General features: G+C 52.5%; 1 protein-coding gene across 1 annotated transcript; it reads left to right on the top strand.

Moving 5' to 3' along the window:
* The first annotated feature begins 53 nt into the window (after nucleotides 1–53).
* Nucleotides 54–9,162, top strand: DEGS1 (delta 4-desaturase, sphingolipid 1). Its single transcript, XM_059145787.1, has 3 exons — nucleotides 54–253; nucleotides 4,800–5,542; nucleotides 8,657–9,162. The coding sequence occupies exons 1-3, from the start codon at nucleotides 172–174 to the stop codon at nucleotides 8,801–8,803; spliced, it is 972 nt and encodes a 323-aa protein (XP_059001770.1). The 5' UTR covers nucleotides 54–171; the 3' UTR covers nucleotides 8,804–9,162.
* The last annotated feature ends 17,112 nt before the right edge of the window (nucleotides 9,163–26,274 follow it).

Below are 26,274 nucleotides of genomic sequence, written 5' to 3'. Positions count from 1 at the left end.
AGACCCCCCCCCTCCGGCGGCGCAGGACCAATGGGCTGGCGGGGCGGGGCGGGGCGGGGCCGGGCCGCAGGGTTCCTCCCCGGCCTCTGTCTTCACCCGGAGCTGCCGCGCCGCTGCCTTGGAGGAACCGGGCCGGAAGCGAGAGCTGGTGCGGGTCCGCCAGCTGCCGCCATGGGGAACCGCGTCGCGCGAGAAGACTTCGAGTGGGTCTACACGGACCAGCCCCACGCCAGCCGGCGCCAGGAGATCCTGGGTGAGGCCGGGCTCGCGCTCCGTTATGTGCGCGCGGCCTCCCGCCGCGGGGGCGCGCTCTCCGCGTCGGCCTGGCGCCCGGGCGCCCGCGGCCAGTTAAAGAGCCTGTGGGGGCTCGCGGCGGGCCGGGTCCCGGGGGCCGCGGCGGGGAGGTCCGGGTGTTTCCGGCAGGGAGGGGGCGCTCGGGGGATCGGGGGTCCCGGCGGGGGCGTCCAGGGGGCTTCCGGCGGGCGGGGGGCTTCCCGGCAGGCCCAACCACGTCCTTGGCTCGGAGAGCCTCCGGCGCGGGCCCCGGGAGCGCGGGCGCCGGCGGGTGCGGGGCAGGGCGTGGTCCTGGGCCTGCGAGCCCCGCGCCGCCGCGCTCCTGGGGGCTAACGCCGGCAAGCGGTCCTGGCCCGGGGAGGGGGCGGTGGGCTGCGAGCGGGGGCACGCCTGGAGGCCGCGAAGGCCCGCGCACGGAAGATCGGCCGAGCTTAACCGGCTGCTCCCGCACTGGGCATCCAGGGCCCCTCGCTCCTGGCTCGCTAGGCCTCGGCGGGCCCTGCAGGTGGAGGGCGCGCTCAGCTGCCACGAGCTGCTCCCAGGCCGCTCCTGACGCCGGGGCCGGACACTGTGCTGAGTGGGTTACAGACACCACCCCGCTGGGCGCTCGCAGGAACCAGTCCCTGGTAGCCCCACTCTAATGACGACGAGTAGGTAGAGTGAGGAGGGGTGCAGGGGTTCCGATCGAGGCAGATGCTCTCCACCTCTTCGAAAAAATCAGGAAGCCAGCGGGTGCCAAGTCGAATAGGAGGAATGATTTCTCACAAAGCCCCTACCTGGCTTTTCTTCTCAACATCCATTTGCCTGCCCAGTGAGCAGAGAAAGCCAGCCCAAATTTTGCTGGGGTGTCTAGAGTTGGGAATTTCATGCTTTTAGAAATTGGAGTTAGTAGGTCCAGTTAAAATGGATTTTTTAAAAAATGGAATCAGTAAATTGGTAGCTTGAATCTTTACAGTTGGTATTCAGGATAGCCTTTTAAGAGACTTCGGTTATTGGGTGTGTGCTTTCTTTTTATTTTTAATTAAAACGTATAGTTTGCATGATTACACAGGAGAGACAGTGTCTGATACATTTGATCTATGCCTTAGACAGTCAACACACCTGGTAAGAACAGTGCGGTGTCCACCTTGTAAAAGACCCAGTGCCTCAGTACTGGAACTTAGCCGTGGATTTAATATTCAGATAATCAAGGAAGTGAAAAGGTGCCTATTGATGCTTATCTTGACAATGAGCCTTTCTCCACATACTTAACATCACGGAACCATTTCACTGGGAAAGTAAAAGGATGACAGATTCCTCAGTAAAAATATAGTAGCCCTTTTCCCTGCAGGTGCAAATACTGCTCAGTATCCCATTTCAGGAGTGGAGATGGAATAACCCCAGGAAAGATGAGAGTACTTAAATGATAAAGAGATAATTCTGGAATTGGCTAGGTTTGGGCAGGGAAGAGAGAGCCTTGACAGAACGTGAGAACGTGGATGTTTTTTAACAACTGACATCTGTATGCTAAATGTGTGTTTGGAGTTATATTTAAAGTTCATTTGAAAGGTGGCTTAGTTGGTTGAGCATCTGACTCTTGATTTCAGGTCAGGTTCAGGGTCATAAGACTGACCCCCCACCCCCGCCCAAGCCGGGTTCCAGGCTGGCGTGAAGTCTGCTTAAGATTCTATGTCTCTTTTTTTTAAAAGAAAAAAATGACCTCCTTAATGACGGCTAGGAACGAGACCGTTATTAGTGGGTCAAGTAATACAGCACAAGAAATGCTCCTTTTACTGCCCATCCACAGGGAAACCGTGTTTTTTAACAGCTTCATTAAGAGACAATGCACAAACTATAAAATTCATCCATTTAAAGCATACAATTCAGTGTTCTTTAGTGTGTTCACACAGTTGTGTAACTACCAGTACAGTCTAAGTTTTAGAACATTTTTGTCTTCCCAGAAAGAAACCCCATACTCAAAAGCAGTTCCTGTGTTCTCCGGTCACACTCCTCAGTGCTAGGCCACCACTAATCTACTTTCTGTGCCTGGAGATTTTACCTATTCTGGACTTTTTTTTTTTAAGATTTTATTTTATTTGAGAAAGAGAGAGCATGAGCAGGGGGACAGGCAGACGCACAACCAGACACCTTGCTGCATAGGGAGCACAGTGTAGGGCTCGATCCCAAGACCCTGGGACCATGACCTGAGCAGAAGGCAGACGCTTAACTGACTGAGCCAACCAGGGGCCCCTATTCTGGACATTTCTTATAAATGAAGTTACACAGTCCTTGGTCTTTTGTGACTGGCTTCTTTCCCTTACCATTTTGTTTTCAAGGTTCATCTATGTTGTACTAGGTCAGTATTTTATTCCTTTTATCCGCCAAGGAAAAGTCGACTGTATGGCTATTTCACATTTCATTTATTCATTCTTCAGTTGCTAGACTGTGGGGTTGTTTTCACCTTATGACTACTACGAATAATGCTGTTGTGACCCTCACGAGGAAGTTATTAGATGGATATGTTTTCATTCCCCTTGGAAAGCTGCCGAGGAGTGGAATTGCTGGGTCATTGGTAGCTCTGTGTTTAGCATTTTGAGGAACAACCAGATTCTTCAAACCAGCTGACCGTTTTACACTGTCACCAGCAACTTGTGTGGGTTCCGGTTTCTTCATATCTTGATTACTGCCTGTCTTTGTCATTGTAACCATTTTAGCATGTGTGAACCAGCATCTCATTTTGGTTTCAGTTTGCGTCTTCCTAACAACTGATAATGTCGAGCATTTCTCATGTGCTCATTGGTCACTTGTGATTTTGGTATAGTATCTAAGAAATCACAAAGGTTATGGAGATTTACTTCTGTTTTCTTATGAGAGTATTATAGTTTTCTTGTATTGAGGTCTGTGATCTGTCTTGAGTTACTTTTTGTGTATGGAGTGAAGAAGGGGTCCATCTTCATCTTTTTGGGTGTTGATAACCAGCACCTTCTTTCCCTATTTAATTATAGCGGTACCCTTGTAGTATTGATTTTTATGTACTAAAATAAGCTTTGCCAGCATTTGGTACGGAATTACTTGGAGCAACTTGATTTGTCTGAGAACGAGGCAGGTGAATTTCGTCATTTTAGACTATCTGGAATGTGTATTGCCTTCTATCCTTTGTCAGATGTGTCAGTTTAACCAAGTTTTAAATAAGGTAAAGATGCTGGAGCAGAAACACATACTACTACTTACTGAATGAATTTTTCAAGGAATTCTTTCTTATCCACCAATGAACTGAACAGTTGTTATTCTGTTGTTGGAGAATTGCTCCCCAGATGCTCATATTTTACTGAATGACATGGAAGGAAAAGTAGTTTTAGACAAATTCACTTCTAGGCCTCTAGGGTTACTTTTTCTTTGTCTCTTGCCTCCAAAATTATTCATTGTTGATAAAATGAACTAAACCAATGACGATTAGAGTTTAGGGAGCAGAGAGAGAAAATGGGGAGTTATCCACTTGGGTTAGTTCCACCCGCATGTCGTATCTGTAAAACCGGACTTCGGTAGTCTGCCTTGCAGTATAAGCTCTCATTGAATTCCTTGTTTCACATGTAGAGGAATGAGGATGAAGCTGCTCCTTTCCCTTCTTCATCTGAATGACCGAGCTCAAGAAGAAGGTCCTTTCCCCTCATGCTGTCCTGGGTCATACCTACTCAGCAACACATAACACCAAAGACCCTGGGGCTCCCTCTTGTTGTGGGAGGAGGGGGTGGGTAAGATCCAGAGAAGAGTGTGCATTTGCCCTTAGAGGACACTTGCCTAAAATGCAGAGATTCTGTTACTGGCCTTTTTGGTCGTACTTGGATATTTGCATGTAGATTCAACAGTGCAAAAAAGAATCTGACAAATTAGCACCGTGCAGTTCTCACACATTATCCTGATTTCCTGATGCCTGTCAGGAGGCCACACAGGCAGAAATCGTAGCTATCTGAATGTCTAAAAATAGGGAAGTGGGTAGAAGTTACGACAGGCAACTAGAAGTGATTCCATCATTATAAAGGAAATTATAAGATCTAAGTATGTGTCTTTTACAACAAATATATATCGTATGTAAGTACATTGCATATACATGATACGAAAGTATATGCATATGTTGTACCTTCTGTCAGACACTGGAATAGGTGTATCAGACTATGATCGCAACTTTGCAAAACTTACCAATTTTATATACAAAGAACTGTTAGGGGTGAAAAGGGAATTGGGCGCCATAAAATCTTTACTCATTTGTAATTTTCTTTCTGTTCTGTGTGGAGTCTAGATTTTGAGGCTAATTTTTCCTGCACAGATTTATTGTGATGCGGTATTTGATAACTTTACTATTGGAATATACTCCTCCCTGTAGTGGATAAAGCCTCTAGTGGAGGGCATATCATGATTGGGAAGAAGAAAAAAATTAATTAATGCGTTAATTTAATGGGTGTTGATTTAATCATAATTGCAGAACGAGTGTGTGCTCTTCTCAGTTGCTGGTTTGTTTTTCTTTACAGCAAAGTATCCAGAGATAAAGTCCCTGATGAAACCCGATCCCAACTTGATCTGGATTATAACCATGATGGTTCTCACCCAGCTGGTTGCGTTCTACTTAGTGAAGGACCTGGACTGGAAGTGGGTCATATTTTGGGCGTACGCCTTCGGCAGCTGCATTAACCACTCTGTGACTCTGGCTATTCATGAGGTCTCCCACAATAGTGCCTTTGGCCACTACAGAGCTATGTGGAATCGCTGGTTTGGCATATTTGCCAATCTTCCCATTGGCGTTCCCTACTCAATCTCCTTTAAGAGGTATCACATGGACCATCATCGTTACCTTGGGGGTGATGGCATCGATGTGGATATTCCCACTGATTTTGAAGGCTGGTTTTTCTGCACCACTTTCAGAAAGTTTATATGGGTGGTCCTTCAGCCTCTCTTTTATGCTTTTCGACCTCTCTTCATCAACCCCAAACCCATTTCTTACCTGGAAATTATTAATACTGTGATCCAGGTCACTTTTGACATTATAATTTACTATGTTTTGGGAGTTAAATCTTTGGTCTACATGTTGGCAGCATCCTTACTGGGGCTAGGTTTGCACCCGATTTCTGGACATTTCATAGCCGAACATTACATGTTCCTCAAGGGACATGAAACCTACTCGTATTACGGGCCTCTGAATCTGCTCACCTTCAATGTGGGTTACCATAACGAGCACCATGACTTCCCCAACATTCCTGGAAAAAGCCTTCCACTGGTAAGTAAAGAGATTTGACACAAACTCTTAATTTCTGGGGGCTTTATGGCCAAAATCAGTCTCAGCTTTCCCATTTTAAAAGGAATCTAGTAGGGACACGTGGCTGACTCAGTCAGTTACATGTCTGCCTTTGTCTCAGGTCATGATCCCCTGGGACCTGGGATTGAGCCTCCCCCTCCCCCCTCAGGCTCCCTGCCTAGCAAGGAGCCTGTTTTTCCCTCACTCTCAAATAAATAAAACCTTAAAAAATAATAAAAGGTTCTGGTGTATTTTGCCCATCTAACTCATCAAAGCAAACGACAGGTGTGCGTCCTTTGTGTGCCCTCCTTAGAGTCATCCACATTCCCTCTGAGTCCCAAAGCCTAGCAGTGGCCCTTGGGTCCGGAGTGCTGGAGGATCTGCCGACTTATAAACTATGTCAGAGATTGAGAAAGGAGTTCTGTGCAAAGTGAATTCAAGTTCACCTTGCTTTCATCGCTGTTACATTGATGGGCTAAGATTTATGTGTTGGCTTGTTGGGAAATGCAGACGTCCCACGCAGTTGGCCCGTGCATTAATAAACAGTTTCCAGGGTGGCAAACTTTCTGCAGGCAGGGCCTGCCTGTTCCCCACGCAGCAGTGTATTGTTTGTGGAGGACGTGAAAGAACACAGCTTGACCCCCCATCCCTCCGTCCTCTGCAAAGGCCCACCTTTGTAACTTCGCTTATCTTCTTGGTGAATTCTTTTATTAGAGTTCCCTTCCTCAAAATCGGTGGCTTTTACAGTTTATTACCAAAAAGTGTTTCCATAATTCTAAAAAGGGGATATTTATGAAATGTAATACTAGTTTTTTTAAATTTTTTAAGCTCTGATATAAGGGAGTTAACTTTTTTTTTAAAAGATTTTATTTATTTATTTGACAGCACAAATGAGCACAAGCCGGGGTGGGTGGAGGGAGGGACCAAGGGAGAGAGAAGCAGATTCCCCGCTGAGCAGGGAGCCCAATGTGGGACTCGATCTGAGGACCTTGGGATCATGACCCGAGCTGAAGGCAGATGGTTAACGACCGAGCCATCCCAGGTGCCCCATGGGAGCTATTGCCAAATATTTTATGCCATCATATCTACCCAATTGAATTTAATGGATTTCTTCATAAGAGTTTAACTATTGACATGATTACAAACACGTGAGAACTAATTCTGACGTCTGATTACGAGTGGATTCCCACTCGAGGAAAAGAGAGGTCTAGAGAGGACATTGGGTCAGTGGGGAAGCTTTAAATCTATAGCGTATCACAGAGAATATTGTGTTGCTGTTAACTTTGTTGGGTGTGAAAATAGCATGGTGGCTTTGTAGGAGAACGTCTTTGTTCTTAGGAGGTCCATATTGAGTATTGGGCTGGCATGTTAGGGGTCAGTTGTCACATGTCCGCAGCTTGCTCTCCAAAGGCTCAGCAGAGAGAGCATATTAGATGGTGTATGTCCATGCAGACAGGAAGCGACTTAGGGTGGTGGTGGGCCTGGGTAAAGGGCGTTGAGGTGTCTGTTCTGCTCTTTCAACTTTTCTGTAGGTGTCACATTTTTCAAAATAAAATGTTTGGGGAAAAACCATGCAACTGGAGCCAAGTTTGAAAGCAGGTGTAATGTGTCTTGTGTCGCCTGACCTGTGCACACGCCTGACGGCAGGGGAGGTCTCGTTCGCCTCTTCACTAAAGAAGTGAATTTCCCCTTACTTTTCAGAGAGGGTACAAAGCTGGTTGCCCTTTAAACAACATCAACATTAACCACAGAGTTGATCCTTGAACAACAGAAGGAGCGGGGGCACCAAGTCCCCACAGGGTTGAAAATCCACATGTGACTTTTGATGCCCCCGAAACATAACTACTAGCCCACTGTTGATAGCAAGCTGAACCCTGATATAAGCAGTCGGTTAACATGTATTTTGTACGTTATACGTATCATATACAGTGTTCTTGCAGTGAGGTAAGCTCGAGAAGAGAAAGTGTTAAGAAAATTGCAAAGAAGAGAAGTCACATTTACAGGACTGCACTGTGTTTAGTGAAAACACGTCTGTGTAAACGTGGACCCATGTGGCTCAGACTGTGTAGTTCAACTGTGTGGTCAACTGTACCTTAACTTAAGGGTTTCTTTTTTTCTTTTTTATTTTTTAAATCTTTTAAAAAAATATTTTATTTATTTATTTGAGAGAGAGACCGCATGGGGGAGGGGCAGGGGGAGAAGTAGACTCCCTGCTGAGTAGGGGGAGCCCATTGCGGGGCTCGATCTCACGACCCCGGGATCACAACCTGAGCTGAAGGCAGACCCTTCACGGACTGAACCACCCAGGCGCCCCCATCTTACTGGGTTTCTTGAACATTCCCCAACCTGAGAATTTGCTTGCTTCAGACATCACTTGCCGCAAGGCCCATGGTGAGCAGTGTCTGTTCCCTTCCTGCCGGCTGCCTGCTATCACAGTCCTGAGCTGCCGTGACAGGTGTCCTCAGAGCTCTGGTCTTCCCTTAGCGGCTCTTCCTGTCAGGTGTGCTTCAGGGAGCATTCTGTGCTGTGTCCTCAGCAAGTCCCTGCTGTTTATTGGATCCTTATATTACGGTGGTTACAGTGCACGATGTTAACAGGTGTGTGTGACAAGGTTTCTTGTAACAGATTTAGTAAGATATAACTTTCATCTGTAGCTCAGCTATTTAAAATGCACCATTCGGGGGCAGCTTAGTCAGTGAAGTGTCTACCTTCAGCCCAGATCGTGATCTCAGGGTCCTGGGATTGAGCCCTACATCGGGCTCCCTGCTCAGCGGGGAGCCTGCTTCTCCCTCTGCCTCTGCTGCTCACTCGCTCTCTCAAATAAATAAATAAATAAAATATTTAAAAATAATAATAATAAAATCAGACAGCCATTCAGAGCTTGATGGGACAGTCTGTGATCCTAGAGGGTCGAGTATATGTCACTGTCGAACTGCTCTGTGCTGGAGTCCGGCCGCGGCTCTTATATATGAGCGTTTGGGGAGGGAGGCAGCCAGAGGGTGGTTCCTCTTCTTGGTGCTTGTGTCCGGAGTTGGTCGTTACGTCCGGTCCAGCCGGACTCCGCCAGCACTCACTTTTGCATGTCTACCCTCGCAGGTGAGGAAGATCGCCGCTGAGTACTACGACAACCTGCCCCACTACAACTCGTGGATTAGAGTACTGTATGACTTCGTGACGGATGACACCATAAGTCCCTACTCGAGAATGAAGCGGCATCAGAAAGGCAAGGTGGTCCTGGAGTGAAGGTCCTTTGGACTCAAGGAATTCTCTGTGGAGCTTCACGAGGGCTGCAAAGTGGGCTTCCTGCGCTATTAATCGAAGCCCAGTGAGGCGGAGAGGCTCCTCGTGTGGGTCCCAAGCGTGAGCCCCGCGGTCCCCGGAGCTTCCCTGGCTTCCCACTGTCAGCCTGTCCAGCCCGCGCTTAGCTTTGCTCCCACGGAGCGTGTGTGTCGCATCATCATTGTTGAGGACAGTTTCCCTGATGCCTGACATTTTGTAAGCGTATTGTAAAGAAGCTTTAAAAAAAGCTATTTCTAGTACATTATTTTCACTATAAAGTTGTACTTTATTAAAGCAGCTAATAAACTGAGCTATTAATCACAGTAGTATTTATCACATTTTCATACTTTACTGTCTTTATATAATACAGTACTGGGGTGAGTTTACTTTAAAATGCCGCCACCCGCCCCTAAAATCTGGAAAGATCTTTCCCTGTAAGCTGAATTTTTAACTTTTACTATTGTAAGTGGAACTGAGACAACACACTCCTGAATCCTGCAGAGCCTCATAAGTAAATAAAGGACTTACTGTGATCGATCACATCCAACACTGAACTTCCTTTTCCAGATGCAGCGACTCTCAGATTAGAAGCTGCTCCCCCTGTATTGCAGCAGGATGGGGGTGCGGTCTGACAGCAGACAGCTGGCTTCACGGGGCCAGTACCCCAGGCTGAACTGTGTCACTGGGGTAAACGGAGTGTGACGTGGTGAAGTGTTTTATTTTTTGATCTTCATTTTTCTTTCTTTTTTTTTTAATTAGAGGGAGAGGCAGAGGGAGAGAGAGAATGTCAAGCAGCCTCCACACCCAGCAGGGAACTTGACTAGGAGGGAGCTCTCGTGACCCTAAGGTCATGACCTGAGCCAAAATCGAGTCAGTCGCCCTAACCAACTGAGTCACCCAGGCACCCCATGTTGAAGTATTTTAAAAATAATAACGTGGTATTCATCAGGCTCTCTGCTTCTCGGGGAGCCTGCTTCTCCCTCTCCCTCTGCTGCTCCCCCTGATGGTGCTCCCTGTCAAATAAATAAATAAAACATTTTTTTAAAAAAGGGAAGCCTGGGTGGCTCAGTTGGTCAAGCTAAGCCTTTGGCTTAGGTTGTGATCCCGGGGTCCAGGGATTGAGTTCCGAGTCACGCTCTCTAATCCTCAGGGAGCCTGCATCTCCCTTTCCCTATGCTGCTCCCCCAACTTGTGCTCTCTGTCAAATAAATAAATAAAATATTAAAAAAAAATAAAATATGTATCAGAAAAATCAAGTAGTCTGCAATTTGTACACAACAGCAATCCCCAAGCACCCTTTTTTTTAAAATAAAGATTTTATTTATTTATTTGCCAGCAAGCAAGAAAGAGAAGGAGCAGGAAGAGCACCAGGCAGAGGGAGAAGCCAACTGCCTGCTGAGCAGGGAGCCCGATGTGGGACTTGATCCCAGGACCCTGGTATGTGACCTGAGCTGAAGGCAGATGCTTGACCGATTGAGCCACCCAGGTGTCCTTATGAGATGTTTCAAAGTCTGATTCCTGTAATCACCAGCTGTGCTGCATCCTCGTTCTCAGAAGGCGAGGCAAACCTGCTCTACAGACCTCGTTTCATCCCCAGAGTACTTTGCTTTTCCTTCCTGGCCCTCTCACCTAGGAAAATTCCTAAGATCAAAACTATTGCTTCAGGAACCATTGAGTTCACGGTCGAGAGTGATAATAGCACCCACTCTACAATTCAAACACCCTCGCTCAGTGAAACAGCATCTGGGAAACGCACCCATGGATGTGATGCATTAAGTTGACTATGTTCTCTGGCAGGCAGGCCTCCCACTCTCCCTGCCTGCAGAACTCGAGCCACTGGTTTCACTCAGCTCCCCATCTGGCTTGGCCTTCTCTGAGCCCAGTTACCATGGGGCCATGGTGCGCACACTGTCCTCCCTCCCCAGACCTGCTGTTGGCTGTCACGTTACCAGTTCTCATTTGGGTGGCAGGTCTCCTGACCAGTCCAGTGCCCAGCTGCCAATTCAGCCCATCGTTTCTGCCCCTGGCAGTGACTTTTCCAAAGAGAGATCTAGGACTCTTAGGGGGCGGTAGGAAAGCTAGGCCTAGCACCTCTAGAGCACCAGGGTTGGGCATGAGAAATCCTTCTGTGGCTTTGCACAACTCTCCTCTGCCTGCATCTTTTCCTCTGGTCTGCTTCGCTCATCTTCGGAGCTCATGCCAGGCCTCTGCAGCCCTTTCCCACTCCCTGGCAGGTCAGCCGCCACTCTTTTTAGAGTGTGGCCAGAAGATTGTGTGGCCCCACATACTGTTTAGAAATGTGCAGTTTGTTTCCCCAAGAGGCAGTCACTCCTGAAGGGCAGGAAGATCTTTACTTCTGTTTGCCAGACCTCGCAGGGTCAACAAGCGGGGAATAAAAGGAGAGCCACGTGCAGAACAGCAGAAGCTGGAGGGCAGGTGGCTGACCTTGGAGGGGGGTGTACTGCGAACAGTGGACATTTGCCGAGATTCCCTGCCCTCTGCTGGGCCTGCACTAGCTTACCGATCCTTCCCCGTTGGATAGAGCACTGTTCCTATCCTCATCGTGGACAGGAGAAGACAGGCTCAGCGGGATGGAGTCAAGGGGCCCGAGGCCACGCTGAGTGAGCTGCAGCTCTGACCGTGGGGCTGGAGAGCCAGAAGCGTCGGAGCCCGGCGTGGACGGGCGTGGGAAAGAACGTGTTCCCTCTGCTGCCAGCCACCCTTCTCCGGTGAGCCTGCGGGTCAGACTGTATCTTGGGGGTCTGACTTCTAACAAACTCAAAGTCTTTTTTTTTAGAGTTTGGTTTTTTACAGAACACGTTACAAAAGAGGTTTAGTGAAAAGGACCCAAGTCCACAGCCTCCTCGGCCTCCTGAGATTCTTCCTTCTGTGTGCCCGCATCCTCTTCTGGGGGCGCCAGTGTGGAGGTGGCAGGGCTGCCGGCCCCCCCGAGGCAGGTAAGGATCCCGATGTTGACATAGGCCGGCGCCTTTGCCGACAAGCCCAGCCAGGAAGGCTCAGTATTTACGCCGGCCACCTTCATGAGGGCATTGCTGTCGCCTACGTGACTGTGCCCAGCCCATCACGGTGTGCAGCACCAGGCCCCAGCCCCTGAGCAGAAGCTGAGCAGAAGGCCCATCTAAACTTTGCTGTGGGACATTAACAGGTAAATTCATAGCAAAAGCGCATTTCCTATTCACTCCGCGGGCTCGTGGCCAGCGTTGCATCAGGCAGTGAGGATGCGGACAAAACGGGGCCCCAAAAAAGGAGCCGATGCGCCAGCCCTGGGATTGCGTATGGAATCCAAAATCAGTGCCTGAAACGGGAGCCCTCGTGGCCGTGGCTGGGGCGAGGGAACTCAGGGCAGCCACCAATGCCACACCCGCCCTGCAAGTCACTGTCACGTGTACCCTGTGCGGGGCTGGCCAGGGAGGGACCCTGCATGCCGGCTCAGGAAGAAACGGCCAGAGAGACACATGCCCGCCCCTCCACCTGCCCGGCTGACTTGGAGACTCCATGTTCAGACAAGGAAATGTGTCGCTTCTTGTCTGGCTGGGAAAGTCTTCCAGGAGCTAAGCTGAGTCACGTAGAATGAAGCAGGGAAACGAGGACGGGCCGGCAAGCCCTGAACACCCCTCAGAAACCCCAGGGTAGGAGAAGCAAAGACCCTCTCAGAGGCCCGTGTGGAGGCGGGAGGGGGAGGGCAGCGCACCCCGCGGGGCCGAGGCTCCGGCTGAGGAGGGCACAGTGCCTGGGGGCCGCCCCGAGGGGGAGAAGGGGCAGGACGTGCAGGGCAGGGCAGGCTGGCACGCTTCCTGGGAAGTTAATGACAGGGCTGAGGGAAGAGGAGAATGGGTGCGGTGTCTGACAAAAACGGGCTCTGTGCTTGCCAAGCCCGCTCTGGAGGAGCCGATGACCCAGCGGAGGGAAGCTTCCCGACGCCCACATGTAAAAGCACCAGTGCCGTTGGGCAAGTGGCCACGAGCACAGGCTGGGGTGATTCGGCACACAAGACCCAGAGCAAGGGGTAGGGCCCCGGCCTGAGCTGCTGTCCGGCAGGGCCCCTTCCTGAGTCTGGGGCACAAGCCTGGCCTTTTCTCCTCAGGGTAGGACCTGCACAAACACCAACGGTGTGTGCACAGTTTCCTTGGCTCGGAAATCCTCTGTGGGAAAGGCCTAGAAGAACTGCGTGGCCCTCGGCGCTGGGTTCTAAATCCCCATAGATCAGCAGTGTGCAAATCCAGGGAGGGCTCTGCGATCTCCCCCCCCGCCCCATGGCGGCTGGAACAGGCCATCAGGAAGGCCTGGAGGAGATCCAGGGGAACGAACCATCTGTCACAGAGGGAACAGGACAGTCCTGCATCGGGTTAGTGGCTGAGGCCCCACATTTCCCTCCCAGGTAGCTGCCGAGAGATTTGGGCGCAAGGGGGTGTCACCCCTCCCAGCCTGACAGGGGCTATGTGCTTCCACGGGATGGGCCAAAACCCAAAACCAAATATCCATGGTCCCTTGGTTCCCGGCATACTGGGCAGCCTCATGTATCTCTCTGGTGACGGAGCAGAGAAGCAGGATCACGCACTAGGAAAATCTCTGCCCTCTTGGAATGCAGCCATCATTGTCCTTTTAACTCAATGTCAAGTACGTGATCTTTTATCCTGGGTTAATTCGAGGAGGATGAGAGCCAAAGTCCGGCACCCTGCATCGGGTTGGCCAGCCAGTGTACTCTCCGAGGCATGTTCCCAGCTCCGGTCCTCCTGCCCCTACCCTGCCTGAGGCGCCTCTCCCTGTTCCTGGGCAGATGGAGCGCACTGGGCCATCCAGCCTGGAACCCTGGGTCTGGTCAGGAGGATGTTCTTCCTGGGCCGAGGGCTGAGGGCCGAGGGCCCGGTTCCACCCTCTCGCCAGGCTTCCCACCTCCTTCCCGGAGACAGCTCAGATTCCTGGCTGCGCTTCCCCAGGAAGTCAGTGGCATTGCTCCAGACCATGGCGCTCCTGGCTCTGTGCAAGCTGGCTGAGCACATGAACGTGAGCAGGTGTAGGGCAGTCGTCACCGCCTCACAGAACCACATGTTGCAGGCCAAACTACTTTTCTGAGTAAAGGTCACTGGGGGCGCCGGTGCTGCTAATTCCCAGGGAATTCCTGCTTGGGGATGGGGGTGGGGGGCCAGGCATGGGCTGCACCCGCCACGTGCTGTCAGCCCTCACACTGGTATCGTTCTCATTTTCCAATCAACAAAACAAATTCAAAGTCTGTGACATTTTTCTTGAGTTTGGAGCCCTCTCCCCAAAGAGTCTGACACCTGTAGTTTCCAAGGACAGAATAGGCGGGCCACTCAGGGAGTGGCCTGAGAAGTCCCCCACGTGTTCTCCGAGGAGTGTTCCTGCGGCCGTCAGGGCACATGTCATCAGTTTTCAGAGCAGGCTCCGAAGCACACGGCTTTCCGAGCACATGGCTTTCCGAGCAAGGCTGCTCTGCAGGGGATGTCACACAGCCAATCTGGGAAAAGCCGGCAGGACCTGGGCCCAGATTGCAAAACAAGAAAGGTGGGCGGACACGGGGTGCAGGGACACCAGAGCCCCAGTCCGCTTGACCAGGTTTATAAGCCTTGGCTGCAGACCCAGCTGCAGGGCCCAGGGCAGAGACCTGGGAAGGGACCCCAGCCAGGTCACCGGTGTCTGGGGGCACTGCGAGGACACCGTGTCAGCTCTACACATCTCAGAGAGCAACGGGGAAGAAAAACAGGCCCTCGGAGCCTGTGTGCCTGGGGCAGGTTATAACTGCTCCGAGCAGCTTGCCCATCCTCAGTCACCTCCCAGCACTGCTGGGATGGTTTGTGGGATCGTCGGGTAAAGGCACCGTCACTGCCCGGGTTCCACTGGGATGGCTCCTGCTGCCACTGGGAACGCCAAGGTGTTGAAACTGGTTGTCAGGATTGTTCCAAACCACAGTGGTTACTGCGTGCTGCCCAAACTCTTATAGGAGCTTTAGGAGCTGCTTTTCTTTTTTTTTTTTTTTAAGAATTTAAAAGAATTGGGGTAAAAACACGTAACATAAAGCTTACCCTCATACCCGTTTCTAAGTGGGCAGGTTGTGCAGGTCAGTGGTGTTAGGAATGTTCGCGTTGCTGTTCAGCCCAGCCCCAGAACAGTCCCAGCCCCAAAACGGAGCACGCACACCTGACAAACAGCTCCCCACTGCCCCCTCCTGCCACCCCAGCGCCCCCACTCCACTTTCTGTGAACGTGGTTGGGTGTTTCCTCTCTAAAGCAAGCCCGGCTCTTCACGGCCCATCGATACCCACAATAGACACTCCATGGGAGGCCTGGTTTTGGCGGGAGTGGCCAGGCACTTGTCAGGGGTCAGAGGGGAGACACGAGAGACAGTCCTGGCTGCGCGGTGTCTGCTGGTCTGTCCGCCGCCAGGGCTCCGGGGCTTGGGCTGTGCACTGAGGCTATGCATCCGTGACTGGCCACCTCCCGGAGACCTAGGAGCGAGATCCTGGTAATTCACAGGTTTTCAATGTACCCGATTTGAATAAACACTTGTCCTCGGACTGGAATGGCCCCATGAGACTGGGTTTTCCAGCCACGGCTGGCCACGAACATGTGCAGTAAGTGCAGACGTGCCAGTGGCCAGGGGTGGGGTGGGTGGGGCCATGGGAGGACCCGCCTTTCACCACGCCCCCCTGCCACACCACCCCCACACACGTGGGCGAGCATAGCCATGCGTGCGCGCGCGCACACACACACACACACACAGACGTGCATGCACAGGCTCTTGAGGCCCCGTGGGAGGCAGCCTCAGGTCCCCCACACACAAGCGTGTTCCAGCCACAGTGTCTGCTTTCTGCCCCGCACATGCTCAGGACTCTGAGACTGCAGGGCCTCTGGGCACCGCGGCCAGGAGCCTGGATCTTGGCCAGGCCCCTTCCTTTCCTGCCCTCGGGGCTCGCACGACGCCTTTCCTCACCCACTGCCTGACGTGGGGTTTCTCCTGAGGCAGACCTGAGGCAAGAATGTGGGTACAGACAGCTGTGTTTGGAGGGTGATCCCTGGGGGACATGGAATGGTGTCAGCAAAGGGCAGAGGTAGCCCCAGGAGCCTGGGTAGACGTGTCTCTAGAGCCCTGCCGTGGGAGCAATTCACGCAGCCTTCCATTTGTTCTGTCTTCTGGGTCCACGTTTACAAGAACAGTCTTTTAAAGGTCCCTGTGCAGGGTGAGGGAGTGGGGTGTATGTCTGCCAACTCCCGTGCATCTCCGGTTGACAGTGTCTGCTGGGGACACCACCCATCTGCTGCGGGGGAGGGGACAGAGGAGACCCTGAGGCAGACCCAGGAAGGTCCCAACGTGACGGGGACCCAGGCCCCCAGAGCGGGCAGGAGCCGGGCACTGAAGGCTGTTCCCTGTGTTTTCACGGAGCCACACATGTCCTTCTTGAAGAGCGCCCCACAAACTCGGGTCTGCTTTATCTTCTTCACATGCACATCGCTCTCTGAGGCCATCCGACTCATACCTGCTTCTCGGTTACAGCCCCGCATGCCCCCCATGCTCCTGCTGAAGTTCAGCGAGCTCTTGTGCTCAGACCTGTGCTCCCTCCCCTTTGCCAGGCTGCCAAGGGGCTGGGGGAAGCCGGGAGCATGGCATGAGGCGGACTGTCCCCAAATGGGGTCCTGAGAAGCTGGTTGCCACCCTTCACCCTTTATTGATGCAGAGGGCTGGTCATGAAATTGTTCAGGGTCAGAGACCCAATGTGTGTGTTCCCAGTGTTCAGGGCCGGAGCCCCGACACCATCGTGGTGGTATCAGGGCCCCGAGCTGGACCTGTGCCCAAATTGGAGGGGAGCTGCCAGAGCATGGAGAGGAGGCCGTGGGCCCCGTGGAGAGAACGCAACTGCATCCAGTATCAACATGAAGCCTGCCCTGCCGCCACCTTGGTCCCAGATTCCCAGAGACCAACACAGCAACCAGCAGCCTTTGTCGTTCAAGCCGTGCCGCGGCCAAAGCAGACGCAGACAGACCACAAGGAGCACTGTATGCGCGGGAAAGTCCTGGGTGTTTTCACCAACAGCAAAGAAGAGGATTTAAAAAACAAAACAGGGGAGCTGGGGGCTCAGTAGGTTAAGTGTCTGCCTTGGGCTCAGGTCATGATCTCAGGGTCCTGAGATCAAGCTCTGCAACAGGCTCACTGCTCAGCAGGGAGTCTGCTTCTCCCTCTCACTCTGCCTCCCCCCACTTGTGCTCTCTGTCCCAAATAAATAAGTAAAATCTTTAAAAAATAAAAATAAAAATAAAAAACAAAACAGACAAAAAGAAACTCCACGGACCTTGAGTGACCTGCCCAGTCTGCTCTGCTTCTCATCAGCTTCCCGTGGCGTTGGGTGTCAAGCTTCAGGAAGGGGATGTCCCAACGATCGGAATGGCCTGCAGAGCTGGGGGCAACATTTCTGCTAGTGTCCCTGCCGGCAGGTGCCTCTGGGGAAGGGGCGAGGCAGACAGATTTGTCCCAAGGCCCCTCTGCCTCCTGGACTGATGGTAGGAAAGGAGGCAGGTGACCCACCAGGCAGAAACACAAGACCAACTTCACGGGAAGCGACGGTAATCTTGGATCAGGGACAAGACCACTCGACCCATCCGACCAGAGGCAAACTTGGGGAAAAACGTTCGAAAAATGGTAACAGTGGTGGTGTTTGAAAATGAGATTATGGATGGCTTGTATACCCTTTTTCCACTTTCCCATCAATTTCTAGGAGTTCCTGTAGCCACAGAAAAATAAATGGCAGAGTCGTCCGCACGTATATGACAGACGTTTTCTGGCTCCTGAGTTGGTCACTCCACCCGGGCCCTGGACTTCCCCTTCGTCCAGCTGACCCGCAGCCAGCACTTCCGAGGACTCGAGCCTCTCTCCTTGGATGAGTCACTGCTCTGCCTTGTGACTACACTTGCAGCATTATTTAAACCTTAGACCTTTAAACTTCCCATAATTGTGCTTTGTTTCCTCGAAGAAAGGGATTTTCAGTGGGGGAGACTTGCCTGGGTGCCCTCTGGCTGCGGCCAGCTCCTTGCGTGCTTTAGGGTTACTTACCAGGACGAGAGCAACACCTCCCACCCAGGGGGCCTGGGAGAACCGAATGGGTTAAAATTCAGCCCCAAGGCCGCGCATCACTATTTTTCACACTTTTTTTTTTTTAGATTTTATTTATTTATTTGACAGAGATCACAGTAGGCAAAGAGGCAAGCAGAGAGAGAGGAGGAAGCAGGCTCTCTGCTGAGCAGAGAGCCCGATGCGGGGCTCGATCCCAGGACCCTGGGATCATGACCTGAGCCGAAGGCAGAGGCTTTAACCCACTGAGCCACCCAGGCGCCCCTACTTTTCAAACTTCTGATGAAAAAGCTGGTGGAACGCTGGGACTAAGTGGACAGCCTTTCCTCCCTTGACTGGGGGGCCCCTGGTCTCTGAGGTGGTGTGAGGCCAGGTCGGAGGTCACACTCAGAGCCCGCACAGAGGCTGCCCCGTGGTTCCTGCTGCCCAGCGCATTCCCTCGCATGACCTGTCTGCATACCGCAGTGCACTAGCCCCCGGTGGCCCCTGCCCGCTCAACCCCTGCCCCTGCTCTGTGCGATGTGTTCTTGGCTCACCGACCTTGCTCCCCACCCCCGGGAGAGATCATATGACAGGCTGGGGTTCTGCTAGAGCAGTACCGCCAGTGACCGGCATGGAGCCCGGCTTGGCTCATGGCACGTGCCTGTCCATAAATATCTGTTGAGCAGATGAGTGAAACCTCTCCTCCCAGTTACGTTTCTGCCCTTCAGACGGTGGCCGCCAGACTCAAGTAGGAGTCTGTGAACTTGGCTGATTTCCATTTGCTGTGGGAACCTGGGACAGGCTCTCATGGTTGGAGACCCGACAGGATTGCCAAATCATCTCCTTCCTTTGAGACCTGGCGGGCCCCACGAGGCCCACGGCAACAGAAGAGAAGGTGTGTGAGCTCCACATACACCTGGTGGCTGCAGGGGAAGGAAAAGCAGACAGCGAGGAGACAAAGGCATTGTCTGTCTGTTCTGAAACCACTCGCACAGATCTCATCTTGTGCAGCGGGCAGGCACGCATGCATCCGCACCAGCTGACCCCTGCAGGCGAGCACGTCTGCTCGGTGACTCAGGGCTGGCCGCCGCCCAGCTCTGCCCATCCTGCGGTTGCTGTCTGCTGGCCTGAACACACAGAAAGTTGGCTCCGTGACTTAGAGCCTGATAATCACCATCCCTCTGCCCACCTGGCTGGCTTGCTTTTCCTAAAAGCAATCCCTGAATCTCTGTTTTCACTGGGAAATATGTCATAAATACAGGAAAGCACGGAAAATGTATACATACACCTTAGAGAATCATTAACAGAAACAAAGCGAGGGTGAGGGGGCACAGGGGGCGCCAGTCGGGGGTACAAAGTCTGCGTCGCACCATGAGAACGACGATGGTGTTGGGCAGTGCCCGTGCTTATTAACTATACAAGTTACAAGTTTTATAGTTACAAGTAACTATACTACTTACAAGTTCAGAAGGACAGTCCATCTTGTGTCAACTGTTCTTATCACAAATAAGGAAATTAATTAAGAGGGCGGGAGGTGCTGACAGATTTATGGCACAGGCTGTTGCAATGGTTTCACAGGTGGGTCCTTATCTCCAACCTCATCAAGTCGTAAACAAGGCTGCATAGCTTTCTGGATGCATCTGCGCCTCAGTAAAGTGGACAAAGAAAGAATGAACCAGAACACACATCACAGAGGACCCCTGGGCAGCCCTCCCAGAGGGGACCATTATATTGACATCTGTGCATCTTTGTTTTTATGAAGTTTTTTTTTTTTTTTTTTAAGATTGCATTTATTTATTTGACAGAGAGGGACACAGCAAGGAAGAGAACACAAGCAGGGGGAGTGGGAAAGGGAGAAGCAGGCTTCTGGCCGAGCAGGGAGCCCGACGCGGGGCTCTATCTCACGACCCTGAGATCATGACCTGAGCTGAAACCAAGAGTCAGATGCCACCCAGGTGCCCTCCAAATCTTTTAATTAGAAAATGCTTTTAAAATTGGAGTTAACAGGGGCGCCTGAGTGGCTCAGTGGGTTAAAGCCTCTGCCTTCGGCTCAGGTCATGATCCCAGGGTCCTGGGATCGAGCCCCACATCGGGCTGTCTGCTCAGCGGAGAGCCTGCTTCCTCCTATCTCTCTCTCTCTCTCTGCCTGCCTCTCTGCCTACTTGTGATCTCTGTCTGTCAAATAAATAAAAAAAAAAATCTTTAAAAAATAAAAATAAAAAAATAAAATTGGAGTTAACATACAATGTTATATTCACTTCAGGTGCAGAACATACATTCGACGATTCTATACGTTCCGCAGTCCTCGCCCTGGGCAACCACATGATGTTGTTAGGATGCTACTGACCGGTTTCCCCATGCTGTGCTTGCATTTCCGCGACTTATTGGTAATTGGAAGTTTGTGCTCTTGATCCCCCTTCACCCAAACCATCAGTCCTCTGCATTCAGGCGTCTGTGTCAGTTTGTTTTTTAGATTCCCCATACAAGTGAGATGATGCAGTAGCTCTTTGACTCACTGCTTGGTCTTACCCATGTGTGGATATGCAACAAACCTACAGTTGTTCCGAAAAGCTGAGCAGGTCCGAGCCTCACTTTGTAGGATCCTGATGCCCCACTGGATGCCGGTCCCCACGGGCAGCTGGAGCAGAGCCTGGCTTCATTCTCCATGGGGTGCCCTGAGGGTTCCCGGGAGGCACATGCAGGGCACCGTGTGATCTAGGTGCTACCTGTCCAGCAGCGAGATGCTCAGAACAGAGTGGGCTGCTCTGGCCTTTCTGCCTCCAGACTCGCGCTGGCTGCCAGAGGCTGAAGTCTGTGTGCTCAGGTGCTTGGAAAGCAAGATGCTCAGTACTCCAGGGAATGGACAGAAGGACAGAGAAGTGAGCCAAGCACATGGCGGGTGTTCCGTCTTCATGTTTCAAACACTGCTCTGTGGTCATGACCTGTGATGACCTGTGCTCAGGCTGCCCTAGACCCATCACACCTACCCAGAGGCTCCCGGAAGAGGGCCTGCCACTGGGCTCGGGGTTGCAGAAGCCTAGGGAAGGTCAAGTCCATGCCTGGAAGAACTCAGGTTCGCACTGGCCTGCTCGTGGAAAACCTGCCACAAGAGAATGGCAACCCCAGGCCCTCTGCACGATGGGGGAGTGCATCCAGAGTCTTACCACCTGGAATCTGGACATGAGGCCTGGGTGCCTGGCTCCCTCCACAGGGGACTGCAGCCTGAGAGGGTGTGCGAGCTATTTGTGGGTGCTGAGGAGGCCGGGCAGGGAGTCCCTGGTCCTGCTCCCCCCTCTGGGGCCAAGGGATATGCACTCAGGCGAGCTCTGTGACCGGGAGAAGAGGCACCGGGGCTACAGCCCATTTGAGTCAGCTCTCTGTCCCCGCCACAGCCCATGCACTGCTGGGGGTAAACCATGGCGAGAGCAATCTAAAAGGGGGCCAGATCATCACCTCCCCCATCTCAAGGCTGGCGAGCCCCTGTGGTTGCAGAACACACTGGCCACGCATTTCCACCCTGGGCGTCACTAGCGTGTGTTCCCGCACAATTCCTTCCTGGGGCTCCCCACCTTTCAACTGCGAGAGTGGGGTTCTGGGGGTCCTCCTCGGGGTGGGGGTTTGGGAATCAGAATCGCCTGGGAGAGTGTGTGAGCGAGATTCCCTGCTCCCCACCCAGCGACTCTGATTCAGCCCGTCCACGGTGAGGCCCAGGTGGCATGTTTTTGAAAAGCCTTGGGTGATTCTTGTGTAACCCTGAGTTGAGAAACACTGACAGATGATTCAAATGCCTGCTGTGGCATTACAACTCGGGAAGCTGCTGGTAATATTTTCTAAGACAAAATCCACAGGGCCGTGGAGCCGGATGTGCTCAGACCCCTGGAGGTGGCCCTGTGGGGACATGGTCACTGTTCTCCAGAGCCTGGAAGACACAAGTTGGCCTCTGACACTGCCGCAGAGAGGTGGGCGCCTTCTGTTGTCCCGGGAGTTCCCCATTTGCCTGATTCCTTCCATCTTTCACTGCAGAGGAGGAACAATAAAGGCGCTGTTTGTTCGCCTCCACCCTCCGTACTTAAAAATCACTTAATTAAAATACCTATGGAGTAAATGATACATTGTCTCAGATTCCCTTCCAAGTAATCCACTGTGGGAGGCGTGGGCGGGGACAGGTGGAGGGAGGCTGGCCACGTGGGTGGAGAATCCAAGCAAGGGGCGCTCAGGGAGTCCTTCTGCTTGGACTAGGTTACCCACAAAAACAGCAACTTGCTCATGGTTATCCAAGCGCTGTTCTTTTACACGTAGAGTTGACAGCTTCCACTATAAGCAGGCAAACCACGCATTCCACTGTATCGTCACGGTTCCCATGTTCACCTTTGTGGTTCCATGTTGCCCTAGGAGCCCACTGACAACGAGCTCCTCGGAAAGACCCGACAGCCATTTAAACACTCGACCGTTCCGCACAAGCTCAACGTCCACTGAGCGGCTGCTGCCTGAGGCCTCTGATACTAGCCGCTTGAATTCAAAGACAGGTCATCCATTACTTTATCGTTTATTTATTTTTAAAGACTCATTTATTTATTTGGGAGCAAGAGAGCGCGCATGCACGAGCAGGGGGAGCAGCAGCAGGACCGGGAGAAGCGGACTCCCCGCTGAGCAGGGAGCCCAATGCGGGACTCAGTCTCACGACACCGACACCGGGATCATGATCTGGGCCAAAGGCACACGCCGAACTGACAGCCACCCAGGCGCCCTAATTGCATTTCCAATAAGTGAATCTAAGCTGGACCATGAACTGAGTGTGGCAATCGAGGGCTGGAAAATCTGACTGTAAGTTCTTCGTGAGCTGGGAAAAATCAAGGAGGCAGCTGAAACCCAGCAGACATGAAGCAGGTGCCCCCAAAGTGCTTATCGAGTTAATTTGCTGATCCCCTTTCTAGACAGCACCTTGTACCTTGAAACACGATTTCCTTGGGTGCCACAGCTGCTTCCTTCACTCAGTGTCTGCACTTCTCAAGCCCCTGGTGATCGTGACACTCACTTTGCATTCTACACGGTTAATTCTGACAAAGTTCAAGCCAGCAAAATTTCCTGGAGTCTCCAGAGAACCCAGACTCCGCTCACCAGGCTCCCTCACATCCTGCCAGAGTGGGACAGCCTGTGCTCCTGTCTGCGCAAAACAAGATAATTAGAATTTTGGTGTAAAACATACACACATCATCTCTTTTTAACGCCTTCTGTTTTAGGGCCGCCTGGATGGCTCAGTGAGTTAAAGCCTCTGCCTTCGGCTTAGGTCATGATCCCAGAGTTCTGGAATCGAGCCCCACATCAGGCTCTCTGCCCAGCACAGAGCCTGCTTCCTCCACTTTCTCTGCCTGCCTCTCTGCCTACTTGTGATCTCTGTCTGTCAAATAAATAAATAAAAAATCTTTAAAGTCTTCTGTTTTAGAGAATGCTCATGCAGGCCCAACTCCCACAACAGTGTCTTCTGAGAGTCTTGGGCACACTCGGGCTGCTCAGCCGGGGACAAGTGTTTTTTTGGGAATCCTTCTGAGCAATAACCCTGCAGCAGATGACGCGCCCCCAAGAGTCCCACGGGCTCCTCTTCGGAGCTACCAGGTCCCACCTGGGTAGACACCTTGGTGGAAACATCAGATCTCCCCGGTGTTAACGCAGCTTCCTGTGGGGAAGAGATTGGCTATGCAACTCAACGGCTACTTTGTTCTTATTTTTTTTTATTTTATTTTTTAAAAGATTTTATTTATTTATTTGACAGAGAGAGATCACAAGTAGGCAGAGAGGCAGGCAGAGAGAGAGAGGAGGAAGCAGGCTCCCTGCTGAGCAGAGAGCCCGAAGAGAGAGAGAGGAGGAAGCAGGCTCCCTGCTGAGCAGAGAGCCCGACGCGGACTCGATCCCAGGACCCTGAGATCATGACCTGAGCCGAAGGCAGCGGCTTAACCCACTGAGCCACCCAGGCACCCTTATTTTTTTTTTTTAATTTTTAAAGATTTTATTTACTTATTTGTTAGAGTGTGAGAGAGCGCACAGGCAGGCAGAGTGACAGGCAGAGGCAGAGGCAGAAGCAGGCTCCCCGTGGAGCGAGGAGCCCGACATGGGACTTGATCCCAAGACACTGGGATCATGACCTGAGCCAAAGGCAGCCGCTTAACCAACTGAGCCACCCAGGCGTCCCAACAGTTACTTTGTTCTTATTCCGAGTGCCACGGAGGCAGGAAGGGGTCTGGGCGCCGCGTGGAGAACGTGGGAGAACGTGGGTCTCGCGCTTGAGGAGGATCCTATGTGGGCGCCACCGGCCACGTCAGCACGAAACTCGGCCCACGCACAAGCAGAGGGAGTGATGAGGCAAAGCTTCTCAGGAAGTGGTATTTCAGGCCCCGGACGCCCTGCGCTGGGTGGGTCGGGACACAGGAGGCGCTCCAGGGAGTGGGGGCCTCCCCAGCAGAAGCTCTGAGAACAATGAGCTTCCCTGGAATGAGTGCACATCAGTCAGGACTGGGGTGGGGAGACAGGGCAGGCGCTGAGGGTGGGCTGATGTCACAGCACGAAGGTCCGTGTATAATTAGACTAATGAGTTCAGGCTGAGAACCGAACCCCAGGAGAACTGACTAGAGGCTGACAGGAGCTCGAGGCGAGGCTGCTGGGGTTAAGGTCCAGGTGGAGGGAGCTGTGCAGAGGAAAGGGGCCTCTGGCGGGGAGGTCAGTCACAGCAAAGCGTGTATGGGCCGGGTTTATGGGTTTATTAGCACCTGCGAACCCAAACATCATGCTTCTTCATGAGTGGCGTGTCTGTGAACATGCTCAGTTAGCACCTGGTCATGAGGAGGAAAGCCGGTGAGGGGTCAGCGCTGGGGCCCACGGTGGTGCAGACTGGTTGGGTCCAGTCTCTGCTGGCTGCAACCCCCGCCCCCCACAGCCCTGCAAGACTCCTCAAGGCCCAGAGTCTTAGCCCTTTGCTCTTCCTCATGGAGGCTGGATCTGGAGGTCAGGCCTGAGGGACCCGACCCTCTGTCTCCATGTCATTTAGGAGTGTTTTGGAAAGGCGGCCCTGGCTTCAGTGTCTGCGAGACTGGAACGGGAGGCCCAGCAGACCCCGGTCAATAAGGAAAGGTAATGGCAGCGCGAGGCTGAGCCCTTGAGGCCAAGGGAAGGGGAGTTTGCAGAAACACGTCTGTGTAACAGAGACCTGACCACCGCTCAGAACTGAACACCCTTCAAGGCTTGAGCTCGGGTGACCAGGAGGAAGAGCAAGTGCTGGGACGGAGGGAAGAGAAGCTAATGATCTCTGCTGGAAACTTCATCTGCTGGAGCTTCTCCATTTTGGGCGGCGGCGGTGGGGGGATTTTATTTATTTAAGAGAGAGAGAGAGCGAGCAAGCAGGGGCAGGGAGAGGGAGAAGCAGGCTCCCCGCTGAGCAGGGAGCATGATGTGGGGCTCGAGCCCAGGACCCTGGGATCACCACCTGAGCCGAAACCAAGAGTCACCCAGGCGCCCCCACTGATTCTTCTTCAAAGTAGCACAAACATTTCCTTAGCGTGAGGTGGAGTGCAGAATGGAAGGAAAAGAAGGCAGGTGCCCCATGTCTGCAGTGACATCACGCCGCAAGCAGCACAGCGAATGAGCAATGATAGCAAACACAGACGCGGCCCTTGCGAACGCTGCAGGGACTTGTCACAGGCAAGGGAGGGGCTCCCAACCGGCCAGACCCAGGGCAACCTGAGAGTCGCATGTTCCACAAGGAAGGGAGTCGCTCATGGTTTCCAGCACTGCCCTCCACAGAAGAGCCACGTGTGAGCAGCCCAGCAGGACCACCCTCCCACGGGATCACAGGGACTGCGTCAGGAGCGGGACAAACCCCGACGGCACCACCAGACAGGACGCAGTGAGAACACAGCACACTTCATCAAAGTCCTGCCACAGTTGCGTACCTGGGGTGGGTCTATGAGGATACCACTGACAAACTGCTGATGGCTTTCTACAAAGTAACTGGCCCGGAACCTTCCAGAGAGTCAGAAGTCAGGAGACGGGAAGTGCTCCAACTTTGAGGGAACGGGAGCGAAACAGGAACAGACTGAACAGCTCACTCCTGGCCCTTCTGTCAAAAGGACGACCTGGGGCAGCTGGAGAGAGAGGCCTGGCAGAGCTGGGGGGCCACGGGACGGCCACGTCTCACAGCTGGTTTCCTGAGTGTGACGGCTGGCTATCGGGGGAGCCTGGGGCGCGGGAGACGTACATCATAGTGTTTGGGGGTGACCGGGCCTCGAGCAGGCAACTTACACTCAGATGGCTTAGGGCAAAGTTCTTTTTACTGTGATCGCAACTCTGCTGAAGTACACTCGAGA

Source organism: Mustela lutreola, chromosome 14 (assembly GCF_030435805.1).
Source record: "Mustela lutreola isolate mMusLut2 chromosome 14, mMusLut2.pri, whole genome shotgun sequence".
In the NCBI taxonomy this organism is placed as follows: Eukaryota; Metazoa; Chordata; class Mammalia; order Carnivora; family Mustelidae; genus Mustela; species Mustela lutreola.
Note: the sequence above shows the minus strand (reverse complement) of the source record. Positions and strands in the feature narration are given on the sequence as shown.

Bases quoted from the DNA above. Each gene is read 5' to 3' on its own strand.
- DEGS1 (XM_059145787.1), top strand. From the start codon at position 172: ATGGGGAACCGCGTCGCGCGAGAAGACTTCGAGTGGGTCTACACGGAC. The intron at 254-4,799 runs GTGAGGCCGGGC...TTTTCTTTACAG, and splicing joins CCGGCGCCAGGAGATCCTGG to CAAAGTATCCAGAGATAAAG. The intron at 5,543-8,656 runs GTAAGTAAAGAG...CTACCCTCGCAG, and splicing joins CTGGAAAAAGCCTTCCACTG to GTGAGGAAGATCGCCGCTGA.